The 16,819-nt window shown below is 40.3% G+C and overlaps 1 protein-coding gene across 2 annotated transcripts in view; it reads left to right on the top strand.

The window, feature by feature from the left end:
- Positions 1–16,819, top strand: part of ANKS6 (ankyrin repeat and sterile alpha motif domain containing 6) — a 48,285-nt gene that overhangs the window by 14,749 nt on the left and 16,717 nt on the right. Inside the window, exons 6-13 of one of the 2 annotated variants that reach the window (XM_075921528.2) lie at positions 1,544–1,692; positions 5,432–5,642; positions 7,584–7,630; positions 9,151–9,354; positions 10,128–10,293; positions 11,730–11,902; positions 13,126–13,315; positions 15,187–15,303. In XM_075921528.2, the coding sequence (XP_075777643.2) occupies positions 1,544–1,692; positions 5,432–5,642; positions 7,584–7,630; positions 9,151–9,354; positions 10,128–10,293; positions 11,730–11,902; positions 13,126–13,315; positions 15,187–15,303 (1,257 nt within the window). Of the gene's footprint in view, positions 1–1,543; positions 1,693–5,431; positions 5,643–7,583; positions 7,631–9,150; positions 9,355–10,127; positions 10,294–11,729; positions 11,903–13,122; positions 13,316–15,186; positions 15,304–16,819 lie in introns of both variants that reach the window. The other variant, XM_075921527.2, reaches the window with a different exon arrangement.

The raw sequence follows: 16,819 nt of genomic DNA, 5'->3' as shown, positions 1-16,819 counted from the left end.
ACATTCAATATGGACATTGCTATAGTGCAAAAAAGGTCCACAGGGTGCTTTGCCATACTGCAGTTTGAAGCAGCTGGCTATACCGCAACACAGACAAACCCTTAGACGTTTTTGCAAATCTAACCTTTCTGAATTTATTTAAAAACTTGGTTAAAATTCTGATCCCAGTGAAGTTAATACTAAAACCCCTAGACTACGTCTAGACAGCAAGCCTCTTTCGAAAGAGGCTTTTTCGAAAGATTCTTTCGAAAAAGCCTCTTTCGAAAAATAACGTCTAGACTGCAACCAGTACTTTCGAAAAAGCAAGCCGCAAGGCAGTCTGGATGCTCTCTTTCGAAAAAGCAGAGTTTGCATTCAAGAGCGCCTTTTTTCGAAAGAGCACTTTCAAAAAAAGGCGTTCTTCCTTGTGAAATGAGGAGTACCGCCGTTGAAAGAAAAGCTGCGTTCTTTTGATTTAATTTTGAAACAACGCGGCTGTAGTCTAGACGCAGGTGAAGTTTTTTTGAAAAAAGGCTACTTTTTTCGAAAAAACCCTGTAGTCTAGACACAGCCCTATTGTCTTCAGTGCTATCAAGGACCCACGCTTTCAGAACACTTATTGCCAGTACAATATATTACTTTACTAATGTATGTCGTCTTTGGTTTGTTTTCCTCTGTTTTTCCCCTTTCATTCACTCAGCTTTAGTTTTTTTTTTCTGTTTGTGCCTTGGTGTACTCTCCATAGTTTCCCTTAATTTAATTTTTACACAGTAAAAACCACTTTTAAAATGGATCATTTACATTTTCTTTAGGTCCATTATTGTCATTTATTCATCTCTCCAGTTACATTTTTTTTTTTGAGTTTGCATTTTTTCTGTTCAGGATTCTCTCGTTTCCCTCATTTGGCCATTCCTTTTTCATCCTTATGTTAATTCTTTCTTCCCCCTTTTTTTCTGTTTTTTTCCTCCTTTATTTCTTTCCAATCTATGCAGGCTCCTTGTTGTTTAATCTGACTATTGCTCTTCCCTCTGGAATTTGTCTTCGAACTTCCTCTCTCCAGCCTATGCTCAAAGAAAGAGAAAAGGATATCCTTTTTCTCTGCTCTCTTCTTCTGTCCCAGGTGAGAAAAGGGAAGTTCTCCATGTTTAGCAAGTTGCTATCAGGTTCATTTGTGAAAGTGCTGTAGAATCTGCCTGAATGGAGCTCCCTTCTTACTGTTAATACTCTTCAGTCTACTTCTAGAGAGTCATGCACTCCAAAGCGCTTCTATAGAACGGGTGGTACAAGCACCATTGCGTAAGTCAGCAGCTCACAGAGCGCAGAACTAACATTCGGCATTTGGGCTCAGTCTAGGAGAAGTTTCACCAGGACAAGAATAGAGAGGGAGGGCACAAAAGGGAGCCATTGGCACCAGAATTGCAGATATATGTCTTTGGTGCTGTTGCCTGACATCCTTGTAGGAAGCATAGGGGAAGCTTCAGCACATCATTCTTGCTTATATAGTTGAGATGAAGTGACATTTACAAGTAAAACAAAACAAAACAAAAAACTATTTTTTTTCCAGACACAGAACTTGTACGGCAACTAGCATCAGCCTGCATGCAAGTAGACAAAGACAAGGGTAAGCAGAACAACAAATCACCTTTGCCCAGTTCTAGAAGTAGGCAGTCTTTAAATACCTTGATGTTGCCAGATGACAAGGGAGGATTAAAGGTAAACAAATTTCATATGTACTCTCTCTCTCATGATTTGTGAATAAATAACAAATATACAATTTACCCTAATGTTGGAGTGGGGAAAGGCAGCACATGGAAGTGTTTGCAACCTATGCCATAACTAACATAATTGCATTCTGCAAGCCAAGCATACATTAGTCCACTTTGGTTTTCTAAGACATGGATAGTAGTAGATTTTTTGGCTGCTGTAGTGGTGGTAAGGGGAATGGGTAGAACCATTTCTTTAATTTCAGAGGAAAGTCGACATAAGTACCCTTACAAAGAACCTTATTCCAGAGTAGGAAAAGTCATTGTGTGGTTAATTAAAGCTGTAACTGAGTTTCCATTTTAATCCTGATTTTAGCTTTCCTTTTGAAAAAAGTTTTATTTACCTAAAATTGGTTAGGTTACATCTGCAGCCAAGTTAGAATTTTTCTACAGCATTCAAAGTGAATGAGATATGAGGTTTAATTAGTTTTGTGGGCAGAAGAGGGGGATGTAGGTTGCTCTTACGTTGACAGTAAGATCAATTTCCTTCACTGCAGAGTTCACAGCTCCAGCTCTGCCCCCATCTTTTCCCTCCAAAAAAGGGGGCTGAGACAGGGGCGCTGGTGTAGCATTAGGGAGCACTAGAGCACAGAGCTCCTTTCTCTGCAATAGAGGGAACTGCTCTAAGTGTCAGTGCAGAGCATTCTGACTGATTACAAAGCTCAGGACTCATTTGAGGAAGTGAGCGCCTGCCTTGAAAAAAGGGGGGCAGGAGTGTAGTTCATCTGTGAAGGTGGTGTCAGATCTACATTTTGTTCTCTTTCTGTGGTCTCCTCTGCTGCATCAAGGACAAGACGATGGGAACATTATTTCAGATAGCCCCAGTATACTGTGCCCTTCCCATGCAGTGCTGTTTTTCTTCTGCCAGTAACTTCATGTGGGTCACCAGCTGGGGAAACCTGTTAAAGGAGCTGAACTGGCGCTACAAAACAACAGGTAGTTATAGAGGCAAATTGTCCATTTGCTGGACAGCTGAAGTTGCTGCACAAGGAATACAGTAATTCCTCATTTAACATGTGCCCGCTTAACACGTTTTCGCAATAGCACGATTTTTTTGGGGGGGGGGAACGTTTTTTGAATTACACGACCGTCCCCGGAATAACACAATTTCCCCAGCTGGTCCGTTGCCGGCGGATGCACGGGGCCTTGCTGTTCCCTGCTGACTCCCCTTCGCCGGATGCCTTGTCCCCTGTCCTCCAGCCCTGCTTGCAGGCCAGCGGCTGGGTTTCCCCCTCTGGCCCATTGCCGGCTGCTGCACGGGGCTTCCCCACCTCCCTGCAAAATGGCGGAGGGTTGCTCGCCGTGCCGTTCCCTGGCGACCCCTCGTCGCTGGATGCAGTGCAGGTCCCGGCAGACCCGTCACAGGGGCATATTCCCAACCCAGTCTCCCTTCCCTCTCCTCTCCTTCCCTTCCCCAGAGCCAAACACCTCCCCTCCCTGCTGTAACCCAGTTCCCTTTCTCCCCCAACCTTATGTTCTGGTCCTAACAGACACCACCGCTTGAAACTCAACCCCCACCTTTTCCATTATTTTCAATGGGAAAATTGACCCCTCATAACACGTTTTCACTTAACACGATCATTTTCTGTAACATATCTATAGTGTTAAATGAGGAATTACTGTGTTGCTATCAGCTCCAAATATCTGGGATCAGGCAGAGCAGGTCTGAACATTGCACTCCTTACAGACCTTCAGCTCCTAACACCTCCCTCTCTCTGTGCTACCCACGCTCCCTCTTCTGCTCTAAAGGGGCAGGAAGAGGAAGAAAGCAGGTGGCAGCTGCTTCTTCATCAAGAGCAGAGGTCATCAGCATCTATGTAATGGAGTCTCTGCCCTCAAAATTGCATTCCATGCGGGTATCAGAGTAGACACTCGAGGATGAAGAGAATAACCAGGATTTTTTTAGTCGGACCCAGGATTTCAATATGGTTGCAAAGAAGGCAGCTGAGCTGGTTGCTAAAAGGAGGAATCTCGGGGCGAAGGTCCCTCTCCATCAGAAATGCAGCTTTCTGTAGCTTTCTATTGTAAAATGTACTGGCGAGGGCTAAGTTTTGTAGGCTGGGGAAATATAGATTCCATCACCAGTTCCTGCAACTTTTGGGAAGCACAGTTGTTTGCATAGCTCAGTATTTCTACCATACTAATTTCCTTTGCTGAAGAAGCATAAAGAATTTTAAAAAAATAGGCTTTACATATGCCAGTTTCATCAACCTTGTGTTCTAATATAAAACCTTAACAATGATCTGTGGATTGTTAAAGTAAAATAACTTTACACACATATTGATGTTATGACAGTAAGATATGCTAGTTTTTTGATACATGAGAACATGAAGGTAGAGTATGAAGTTGTGGGCTGGTTGGAAGATTAAGTGCTTAGTACTATAGTTTTAACTCCCTCTCCCCCAAAAAAGTATCCAAGTAAATGCATGTGCTTTGCTTTCATATACAATGTGGTTATCATAGGAAAAACATGATAAGCTATATATTAGGTGCAAAAATCGAGAAGAGGTAAATCTCATGCATTCAAAATCAGTTTGACAATGAATTTCTTGTGGTAGAAAAATTGGTGAGAGAGGAACAAAGATTTTAAAATGGAGCTTGAAAATTCATTAATTCATGTAAATGTATTCTACTTCAGTGTACCTTGATATATATTGTATTTTGTAATATATTAAATTATTTTTACCTTTAACTGATTAAAATCACTCTGACTGATATGTTCATGTTAACATAAACCTATATTTTAATATATGCATATAATCTATCTATATTTATATCAATCTATACTCATACATCAAAGCTGCAATTCAGTCTAGGGCAGAGTGGAAGTGAGGGCTCTATACCTCCATGTCTCTGTATGTCTGTGTTCTCATTCGGCCATCTTGCAGTGAATTAACTACCATATTTTATGTAACAAATTCCCATAGAGTTTTAAAGCTATATCTGAGTAACCTATTATGAAACTGTAGTACCCAAAATAATTAATAGATAAAATCCACCACTACACAATTTATCCTATGTCCTCTCCTCCCCCAGAGATGTCTTGCATTCCCGACAAGGGTATATGTATTACAATTTAGAACCCCTGGTCTAGGATATTGGGTGCCATTTGTAAACCGCTCTAATGTGAACTCTTAGGCTGTCTCTACACTGGGCCACTTATTCCGGAAAATCAGCCGCTTTTCCAGAATAAGCTGCGAGCTGTCTACACTGGTCCTTGAATTTCCGGAAAAGCAACGACGCGCTACTGTACAAAATCAGCCGCTATTCCGGAAAAACTATTCTCCTCCCGCTCGGGCATAAGTCCTTATTCCGGAACACTGTTCCGGAAAAGGACCAGTGTAGAAACCCAGTAGTCTTTTCCGGAAAAAAGCCCCGATCGCGAAAATGGTGATCGGGGCTCTTTTCTGGAAAAGCGCCTCTACATTGGCCACAGATGCTTTTCCGGAAAAAGGGCTTTTCCGGAAAAGCAGCCTGCCAATGTAGATGCTCCTTTTCCGGAAAAACTGAAAACGGAATAGTATTCCGTTTTAAGCAGTTCCGGAAATTCATGCCAGTGTAGACACAGCCTTATAGTTTATCATGAATACTCCTTGATGGAATTCTAGCTTTGTGCAAAGCTGAATTAATGTAACTTTTCTTTTACTCATATGTTAGTACAAAGTTCTCCTGTCTTTTCATCCCCCTAGTCATGGTGGAATAGGATGTCCAATAGATTCCGCAAGCTGAAGTTGACTCATACGTTGCGTCATGGATTTTCCACCAGTCAGTCTGTGCCTTTTACTGATGAGCCCGAATCATCACTGAATTCCACAATAAAAGCCACTTCACAACCAGATGTGAGCAACTCTGGAAACTGTGATGTTGCAGCAGCTTGGACCACAAGTATCAAAGCTAGTGGTAAAGTCAGAATTGCTTATATGATATCTGGGAAGTGTTCTGTCATCTGGTAGTTTAGGTTGTACCAAATTTAATGTAATGCATTTGCTATACATGAAAACCTGTAATAAAAATGTAATATATGGAAAGAAATGGACAGAGAGTTATTTTATCAGACTTGTACTGTTTTTGGTTAATGATTGCTGCTGAATAATTCAGCACCACCTACGAAGGAAACTGATTAATATCATGTCATGCCATAGGTGTGTGCTAGCAAAGACCCTTGAAGTGAGCAATAGATTCATATTAAAGAGACAAGGTGAGTGAGATAATATCTTTCATTGGATTAACTTCAATGGGTGAGAGAGACAAGCTTTTGAGCTACACAGAGATCTTCTTCAGGTCTGGGAAAGACACTAAGAGTATCACAACTAAGGCTATGTCTACACTGGGAAGGTTTGGTGACAAACGTGTGGTTGACTTGCAAAAATCTCCCCAAGTGAAAACTGGTCAAATCAGTTTTTCTGCCTCCCATTGTTGACATTTCATGGCCACATTGCTAGCACCATGTCAATAGATAGAGCAAAGCAATGTGGATAAACATCACACAGTTCAGTGCTGTGGGACAGTGGAGTTTATTCCTGTGCTTCTTGGGATTGCTTCTGCGTTTTCCCACAGCATTCTCAGCTGCTGGGAGCAGCATCATGAGTAGCTCTGTGATTTTTCCATGCTGAGGAATGTCAAATAGTCTCTCCAGCCCTCCCTCTGCAGCAGTAGCAGTCTGCTTGCTGCTGTGTTTCTAGTAGAGCAGAAAAGAAACATTCCAATCATATACTCTTTGTTTATTCCCCAAATGGAGCAGCTCACTCAGCTGTCAGATACTTCCCAGAGCTTTGAAAGGGGAAAGGTACGTGCCTGCAAGGCAGCAGAGATCATGAAACACTGGGCACAGCTATCGGGTCAGCCATTATGGAATACTGGAGGAAGCCAGTTCTCTCCACAAAACAAACAGAGTTCACACTGGTTTTTGTCAGCAATAAAGGGAGAAGAAAAGACAAAGTCTCTCTCTGGGCTGGGAGTTTTTTGTTGCCAAAATCAGGTGTTTTTCTTGACAAAAGTGACATTATAGTGTAAACACTCTCACTGTTTTGTCCCCAAAAGGTAGTTTTTGGCAACAAAATATGACAGTGTAGACAAGGCCTAGCTACAAGATCAAACAGCTAGTTTAGCACAGTGGTTCTAAACCTGAGGTATGTGTACTTCTGAGATTATAAAGTGGTCTTCCAGGGGGTTCATCAACTCATATATATATTTGCGTAGTTTTACAGTAGTGTGCATACAAAGCACTAATGAAATCATTGCAGACTAAAATTTCAGATAGACAATGACTTGTTTATATTACTCAATATACTATACTCTGAAATGTAAGTACAATATTTATATCTATTGATATATTTTATAATTATGCAGTAAAAATGAGAAAGTAAGTGTTTTTTCAATAATAATGTGCTATGACAATTTTGTATTTTTTATGTCTGATTATATAAATAAGCAAGTAGTTTTTAGTTGAGGTGAAGCTTGCAGGTATGCAAGGCAAGTCAGATTCCTGAAAGGAGCACAGCAGTCTGGTAATGTTGAGTAGTTAGCACATATTCTAAGGAACAGCAGTGGCCCATTAACACCCCTGTAGTCATAGAACAGAAAGGGGGTTAGTGGGTTTAAGTCCTGCTTTTTATGATGCAAAATATAAAAACAATGATGGCCCAAATTGTTGTTACAGGGGAAGTCAATGAAGTTGCATGAAGGATAAACTAATGTCATAGTATTTACTGGGGGTGACTGTTGTGGCATATAACATATTTATTAAAACTCGGCTACCCCTCTGAAACCTTTTAACATTTATCAACGTTATCCTAAGGAAATAAGCATTTGAAGTTTTGAAATATCATTTATATTTTTCAGGTATATGCACAAGAGCAGGAAAGGATGATGAATTATTGACAACCATGGTAAGTTACAGTGCTGTCAATTTGCTCAACACTGAATAATACCCTAGTGCAGCTCCCATTCAATCATATTTACAATCCAAATTAAACATTCAGTACAGTTCACTCATATCATCATACAAATGATACAGTGGTCATCATTAGTAAAATAAATAGCATTTGCTGATGACCACTAGATTGTTGTATCCAAGGTGCTGTAACTTTTCTCGTTAGTTATAACAGGAAATAACTCCAATATAGCAGTTAGTGTGGATTGGTAACTCTTGGTAAATATTGACTTTTATAGCAAATACTGTCAATTTATAGCAAATACTTCTTATGATCAACAATAACTTAAAAAGAGATCACTTGAATAGTTGATTTACTGTTGAAGAGCCATATGAAATATTTTGTTGTAAGCAAGAATTTGAATGTGGTAAGAGATGTCTTGGCACAGAGATGTAGAGGATGTAATTCAGACTTATTTCATAACCATTTACGTGACTAAATATGCTCTGTTAGATAAAAAAATAAGCTAGTAAAATTCACAATGAACAGAGCTTCTCTTGGTGCTTACATTTTCAGCAATATTTGAGCTATCTCAAAACCTCCACTTTTCAGCATCATACATATTTCTCCTCTCCTTTGTTCTAGTCTGGCTTCAGATTCTGCCACAACCTACAGTTGTAACTGCATTCTCTTCAGTTGATAACCTCTTTGTGCCCAATTGTAAAAGGTTAAAATACCTATGCTGATTTCATTAGATCTTAAAGAGCCATTTATTTCATAAGAAAAACAATTATTGACTGAGGGAACTGGGGTAGAGAAGGACTTCAGTTTTTCTTCTTCTTCTTTTCCAGGAGATCCCAAAGGGACACAGTATGCAATTGTTCACTCCTTCCCAGGGGTCTCATCTGGGAACCCACAGAGTTTTTATTCTATTCAGAAGCAACTAAATTAACACTCCTGTTGACCTCATTGAGAGCCGGGATTAGGCCCAAAGAAAGGAAGAAAATAGATATATTTGACAGGGCAACTTTCACCACTTAAGGGAGACAAGTGTCAGGGAGGTAGCCGTGTTAGTCTGTATCTGCAAAAATAATGAGGACTCCTGTGGTAACTTAAAGACTAGCAGATTTATTTGGGCATAAGCTTTCTTGGGTAAAAACCACTTTGTCAAACGCATGCAAAAGCTTATGCCCAAATAAGTCTGTTTGGGTATAAATCTGTTAGTTTTTAAGGTGCCACAGAACTCCTCATTGTTTTCTTAAGAGTGCCAAGATGCACATATGCAAGGTTTATGGTCACCACATCATTTCCGCTGCTTCTACCTATTGTTCTGAATTATATACGTTCAGAGATGTTTATGTCTTGACAAAATTGTTTTTTGCTTATTTAAAAATCTTTATACTCCCCCACCATTCTTTTATTTTGATATATTAAAAGTCTTCCATTCTCTACATAGCTTCATTTCCTCTTTCAAATGCATATATTTGGAGTCAAATATATCTTTCTAAATAGAGGTCATTTTTTTTTCTTCTCAGTTAAGAAGTGGTGCTCCATTTACTAGACTACCTAGTGATAAACTGAAGGCAGTTATTCCTCCTTTCTTACCTCCTTCAAGTTTTGAGCTGTGGAATTCTGACCGAACACGAATGAACAAAGATGGCAAGACTGAACAGATGAGGACTGCCTTGCCACAGCGAGGGATCAAACATGATTTTAACAGCAGTGCAAACTCTGACGTAGTAAGTGAATGCATTGTACAACAAATATTGTCCGTTGTTCTCTCCAGGAAATTTGGTTGATAAGACACAATAGGTTGATAGCTGTCTGTCAGATTTATGGTCCTCTTGGATTTTTGCAAGGTGTAGCCATGAGTACATCTTGTAGAATCATATATTTTCCACTGTAAGGTTTTTTTTAATTTAAATGTCCAAATCTTTAGACTGATTTGCCCCTCTAAACTTCGCTTCTCAGGAAAAATACCCTTCCTTAAGAAGAGAAACGTAAGGAAAGTAAGAGCTTGCATGCCACACTTTTTTTTTTTTTTTTTACACAATAAGCTCCTAAGCACTGAGATGGATGTCTTACAAACTGCTGCGGAGTTCATAGATTCCAAATGATATGGTTTAGTCCCCAAAGTAAGCTCGTGCGTATCAGAATAGGGGCTACTTGAGTTGGAAGTAAGTTCAGGAAGGAAGGAAGGGGAAAAGAACTGAACTGAAAGAAGCAAATCAGTTACTTAAAAGTATGAAGTTTTGGAGAACTAAGCATATGTTGTGATCTTGAGACTTCATATTGCTTGTGTTCTAATGATGGCATTTTTAGACAAAAACCAAAAGAAGAGGACTATTTTTAAATTACTACTTTATTCCTACTTGAATTATGATTTTGTAATGTCCAAGAGAATAATCATTTTCACTTTTTATCTCCATTTTGATCCTCAGAGAAAGTCACTGACTTTTATGGCAAGTACAATTGTGTTTAAAGCATTATCTGCTATTTCTTGCTCTTTTAGACATCTGTTACCAAAGGTACTAGGCTGGTCAAATTGCCAGGCTTTGCAAGAAGACCTGCTTCTCCCTCAAATTCAAATAACTTCAATCACTCACCGCATTCTTCTGGTGGATCTAACAACATAGCTGGAATCAACAGACTTGGTGGAGAACTCCATAATAGATCAGGTTTATATTTTTTATTTCAGATATAAAAAATCATTAAGACATATTCAGCAAGGTAATCTGAGTTCATAGGTAAGGTAGAAGTTATACTAGTGCCTGCAAAATTCCCATTACCGTGGTTGAACAGGAACCACAGACAGTCACAATGAGAGACTAAGGGCCCTATCGTACATTTGGAACCAAAGCTGACCTATAGCTGAGCAACCTCAGTGACTTTAATTGGGGTATATCCATACAGTTAAAATTACAGAGTAGGTATGTTGTCCTAAAGGACAAGTTTTTATCTTAATATTTTTTCATGCACATTAGTCTTTTTTTCATTTATCGCTTATTTTTTTGGCTGAAAAGTTTTGATGTTTTAATTAAAAGAAACAAAAATCAAACTACAAACATGCATGCTATCCAGATCCAAGCAAGACATTCCAGGCATAAAACCTATCGAGAATTCTTGCCTGCTGTATTCCATTTTTGCATATATTATGATAGAGACTTTCATAAATATTTTTGAAAAATATTTATTTTGTAAGTACGGGTTAAATGTGCGGAGGTACATACATATTTCATAAATAAATTGTGGTAAATTTAACATGCAAAAAATGTTAGGGCTGTCAAGCGATTAAAAATCAATCACCATTGTGTGATTAAAATTAATCATGATTAATTGCACTTTTAAAAAATAATAAAATACCCTTTATTTAAATATTTTGGATGTCGTCTACATTTCAAAGTATATTGATTTCAGTTATAACACACAATGTAAAGTGTATAGTGCTCACTTTGTTTATTTTTGTTAGAAATATTTACACTGTAAAAAATAAAAGAAATTGTATTTTTCAGCTTACCGAATACAAGTACTGTAGTGCAATATCTTTATTATGAAAATTTGAACTTAAAAATGTAGAATTATGTCCAAAAAATCCTGCATTCAGAAATAAAATAGTGTAAAACTTAAGAGCTTACGAGTCCACTGAGTACTACTTCTTGTTCACTAAGACAAACAAGTTTGTTTATATTTGCAGGAAATAATGTTGCCTGCTTCTTGTTTACAGTATCACCTGAAAGTGAAAACAGGCATTTGTGTGGCCGTGTTGTAGACAGAATTACAAAAATATTTATGTGCCATATGTGCTAAAGATTCATACGTCCCTCATGCTTCAACCACCATTCTAGAGAACATATGTCTATGTTGATGATGGGTTCTAAAGCAGTGCAGGCCAATGCATATTCATTTTCATTATCTGGAGCCCGGCAGCAGCCTCAGCCTGCAGACTCCCCAAGCTCGAACCCTCCCCCCCTGTAGACAGGGACTGCTGCCGGAGCAACCTCTGTCTGCGGAGGCAGCTGTGCCAGGTTAATCTATTGTTTTAACATTCTATCAATTTATTTAATATGTTGCTTGTTTAGATCTAACTTTTTTAACATTTATGGTTCCTCCTCAGGTGGCAGTGCAGATAGTGTTTTGTCTCAAATTGCAGCCCAAAGGAAAAAAGCAGCAGGTTTACCTGAACAGAAACCCAGCCAGCATTGTAGTTCAGTCCACACAGTTGCTTCATCTACTCTTCCTGAACTGCAGCAGCATGTACAGATAGCTAGCAATGGACATATAGCAAAGGTATATGTGCACCTGAGTTTAATTTTCCTATTGCCAAAATAGCTAATACTCAACAAAATCAGGTAATGAAACATACCTAAGTCATGCATGGTAGGTAACACAGTTACACAACATAGAAGTGATTAAAATGTATGAATGTCTGATACACTGGTAGGAACATATCAGCTCCCAAAAACTTTCTCTTAGTAACAAATCTGTGCATGGCCAGGCAAGAACAAAGTGAAGTTTTGTTTTTATTTATTTTCTGCTTGGTTTATTTTAAATAAATGTAAACACGGTCTAGACTTTAATAGATTTCCTGAAAATAATTCTTTCAAACTAACATGTGACTGCTTAGTGAGCAAAGCCACCTGAATCTGACACTGCTGAGTAGCTAATTCTTTGGAACAAAATTTTAAAGTTTTCATAATCAGATGTGAAGATGCGTGGAAGGGGGTTAGGAGGCAGCATTTTCATGGAAATTTAAAGATATATAAATAGCAGTGCTGATGTCCTTTCTCTTTAAGAAAGTCGATTACATGAGATGGGTTATGCAGCTGTAATGAAATGAATTTCTAAGAATTCAGGCTCCAGTTTGGCAAAATATGTGAGCATATGCTTAACTTCAAATTTGAAGCCAGTGGGATTTAGGAACATATGTGAGTGCTCTCCTGAACTGGATCCAGAGGTACAAAGCTGGTATAATATGCAAGAGATAATCCAAACATTTCTTTCTGGAGAAGCAGAATGATATAACTTTCAGCTTTAGCTTCATAAAGAAATTGATTTGTAAGCACTTAAGCCAGGTCTAAACTGCAGGGGAAGGGCCTAAATTATGGTTTTAAATCCGTAGTGTTTTAGTTAAATTTGTGAATGAAAAACTTGTATCCAAAGTTAAGATAATAATAATATCCTCTATCAACAATTATTGGAATGAACATTTGCATCCATTTTTGTTTGGAGTGTGTGGGGGGGTGGGGCTGAGAGTGGGTGTGGGGGTGGGTGGATGGTGGTGGATTATTGCTTTATTCCAGACCTGAGTGATTAACAAATATCCTTTCCTTTTGAAGTGAGATTTTCAGTTGGTATGAACCAGCATTGCTCAGTTGGCTTCCATGGGATATAATTACAACCTTAAGGATTTGTTTAACTGCTTTACTGAAATGGGGTCTTATTTATAATGATTAATGGTATGGTAGTTTTTGTGAATAAAAACATTTCTCTGTTTTTGTTAACTATAGCAGAAACTAGATATGAACAAAAGACCTCCATCTGGGACCTCATCTACATCTAAGAGCACATCGCCAACTCTCACACCATCCCCATCTCCATCCCCATCCCCTAAGGTTCACAATGCAGAGTCCTCTCTCTCTTCCTCTCACAGACCAGCCAAGAGCAATGGTGGCTCTAGCAGTGGCACTATTACTGAGGAAGGTGAGTGGATCATCACAGTCAAGAAAACAAAGTGTTAGAAGCCCTGATGATACTGGTTTTGTGCACAAGAGAAAAACAAGAAGGCTTGTGTCTTTTCTGGAAATTTAAAAATATTCTAACAGATGGAGATTGGGAGCTCCTTAACTCTTCAGCGAGTCCAGCCCCCAAAGTCTTGGAGTGCCATTCATATAGAGGGGTTTCTTCTGGGCTCATTGGTTAACATGCATGGTTACATGCAGGTTAGTATGCAGCTGGGAGGGGGTCAGGTATGCACAAGGAGCATGCTTAAAAGCTGTCTCCCCACGTGCACCAGCTCCAGGAAGGTGCCTGCTCGTGAAATTTTCAGTGGTTACATGATTACTTAATTAAATGCATTTTAACATTCCCGAATCCAAACTGCTTCTCCTACAAAATCCTGGAGCTGTGTCACAATCCTGGACTTGATGTTTCTGTGCTACAGAAACACAAGTTCAATGCAGTTCTACTCTGAACTTGAGAATTAAGGCCCTATGGCTACATCAGTGGTGCTGTGGCACTGTAAGCTTCCTCCTCCAGTGGCATAGATCAATGGTTCAGTTCCCAACCTTTTGTATACCATGGACTGGCAAACCCATTCATACACTTTTGGTGGACTGGCAACATTTTATCTACATATATGTAAATTTATTATGTAAATAATGAATATGCAAAGAAGATGTTACTCGTCTGCCAAAAGCCCTGGCCCCCAGAACTGCCATGAACAGCTGGCTTCAGCTTTGGCTTGTGGTAGGTGCTTGCCACAGCTGAAGCCAGCTGTTTACAGTGGCTCTGGGAGGCGGGGCTGGGTTATACCCTGGCCCCGTGAGCCCCCCAGTGCTAGCCTAATCCCTAGAGCCTCCCACCCCTCCACTACCCCCACCAGTGCCAGCCACTAACCACAGAGTCCTCTGCACCCAACCCCCCAGTGCCAGCCTACCACCCTCAGAGCCCCTAAGACCGGCCCCCCATCCCAAATGCCTCCGTGTCAGCCCCCCGCCCCTTAGAGCCCACCACCACCAGATCCCTCACTGCCAGCCTCCTGTTTCCAGAGCTCCACTGCACCCAATCCCCCCAGGGTCCCTCCCGAGTGCCAGCCTCCAGTCCCCAATATTATCCCATCCCCAGAGCCCCCCAGGGCCAGCCCTGCTCCTGTGGCCCCATCCCCAGAGCCCCCCAGTGCCAACTCATTACCTTGGTCCCCCCAGTGCCCCCCAGTGTCATCCCTCTGCCTCTTAGAGCCCCCAACCCACAAAGCCCCCCAGCACTAGTCCCGCCCCCGGAACCTCCAGTGCCTGCCCTGCCCTGCCCCACTCACCTAGCCCTGCTCTGCCTTCTAGCCGCCAGCTGAGTGCTGCTGCCCACGTTACGGCTGCTCTAAGGCTGCTATGTCAGGCTCCGTGCAGCCCTCCCGCTGTGCAGTGAACTGCTCTCCCACGTTCGGGAGTAGACCCCACCCCTGCCTGGTGCTGATTTGTTGAGAGGCGGCACAGGACATGCCTCTCCCAACAGCTGTAGCGGAAGGAGAGGTGCTGGGTGGCATATCCCAGCTCCCAGAGCCGCCACAGCCCAACAGCCAGTGGTTTGCGAACCAGCTGTTGGGAATGGCTGGCATAACTGTTCAGAGACCCTCTGGGAGTACTAGAGCCACAGTGCAGCACATATGCAACACTAGTGGCACAATCACTCAGAAGCTCCTTAGTAAGCAAAATTAATAAAAGTCCAAGGGCTTGTCATAGTATTTAAGGTTTTCTTTATTTCACAGAAAAGGACATTAGGCGGCTGATTTGCACATATTCTTATGATATAGTTACAGTGAGCACAGTACTTAAGAGATTTGTGTGGTTTCTTTTTAGGCAACCACTTGGCGGATCACCAAAAATTTGTCCATAGTTTGAGAACATCTGATATAGAAAACCATGAAAGAAGAAACCATGTCAGAGTAAAAGGCATTTGTGACAACTTGGAGAAAGGTAAGCTCTCTCGTGCAGAATGTCGTTGCTGGGGGCTTTTTCTACTATGGGCAGCATTGTAGAAGTGCTAGTAGATAGATCCCTCTGAACCCTCTTGCTCTCCAGTGACATAATTTATATAATTATATATTAGTATCAACCAAAAAGGTCCTGATGAAAAAGGGCTAGAAAGCCATGAAACCCAGATATTTCAGTATTTATCACCTATTACACTGAGATTGTGTAGAGAAGTGAGCCAACTAGCTAAGACATTGAGAGGAAAAAAAAGGGATATGAGATACAATGGGGTTTCATAATTAACCTTATCTTCTCCCGTAAGCATAAAACCTTTAGGGGTTTTTTTAGCCACTGTGTAAGGATTTACAATCGGAACCTTTGCTTTTAAAGATCTAAAGGATGTTTTCTAAACTAGACTTGACCCTGGAGATCAGCGTAAATTATAGAACAAACATTTGTAGCCAGGATTAAAGGTGTGGACCTCTGGTAGAACACAGGATATAGAACTTCCCCAAAATAATCCTTAGAGCAAGGGTGCAGCCCCCAGCTGCCTGGATCTGGCCCTTGAGGCTCAGGGCTCCTCCCCTGACTAAGGGCTATGATGTGCAAGGAGGCCACATCAGTGTTTGGGGTTTTTTTACTTTTCGCTTGTGTGTGGCCCCTGACTGATTTTTTCAGTGGGTCTGCAGCCTCCTGACCCCAAAAAAGGTTCCTCACCCCTTCTCTAGAGCATAGAAAAATGTTCAGTGATGGTGAATCTACTGTGGCCCTTAGTAAAATGTTCTGGTGGTTAATTACAGTCACCATAAAAATGTACACTTATTACCAGTCTGAATTACTCTAGCTTCCAGCCATTGGATCATATTATACTTTTGTATGCTATGTTGAAGAACTCATTATTAAATATTTGTTCCCATGTAGATACATTGAGTCTGTAATCAAATGACTGCTTATCCTTGCTTTTTTAAGCTATGTAGGTTGAGTTTATTTATTTATTTATTTAAATATTTTACCCCGCCTTTCTATTTAAAATATTCAAGGCGGCTTACAAGAACAAACAAACAAAAAATACAAATATATATAAAAATTTAAAATATGATAATTTAAAATATAAGACCTCAGAGGGACATAACCAGCTAAAAACATATAGAGAAAAGGAACACACACATACAGACTCAAACATTAATAAAAGCATGAGTAAAAAGGGTGGTTTTAGCCTGACGCCGGAACAACGCTAGCATCGGTGCCATAGGAGTTCTTTGAGATATAGCTATAAGGCAGGTTTTCTAATCCTTTAATCATTCTTGTGACTCTCTTCTCTGAACCCTCTCCAATTTATCATCATCTTTGGAATGTGAGCAGCAGGACTGGACACACATTCCAGCAGTGGTCACACCACAGTCACCTACAGAAGTAAAATAACATCTTTATTCATACTTGAGATGCCCATTAATGCTGTTCCAGATCTCATTAACTATTTGGGCCACATTGATATATTGGGAGCTCATGCTCAGTTGAT

Source organism: Pelodiscus sinensis, chromosome 2, assembly GCF_052426305.1.
Source record: "Pelodiscus sinensis isolate ZL-2025 chromosome 2, ASM5242630v1, whole genome shotgun sequence".
Taxonomy (NCBI): domain Eukaryota; kingdom Metazoa; phylum Chordata; order Testudines; family Trionychidae; genus Pelodiscus; species Pelodiscus sinensis.
The sequence above is the reverse complement of the archived record's forward strand: the minus strand, read 5'-3'. Positions and strand labels throughout refer to the sequence as shown.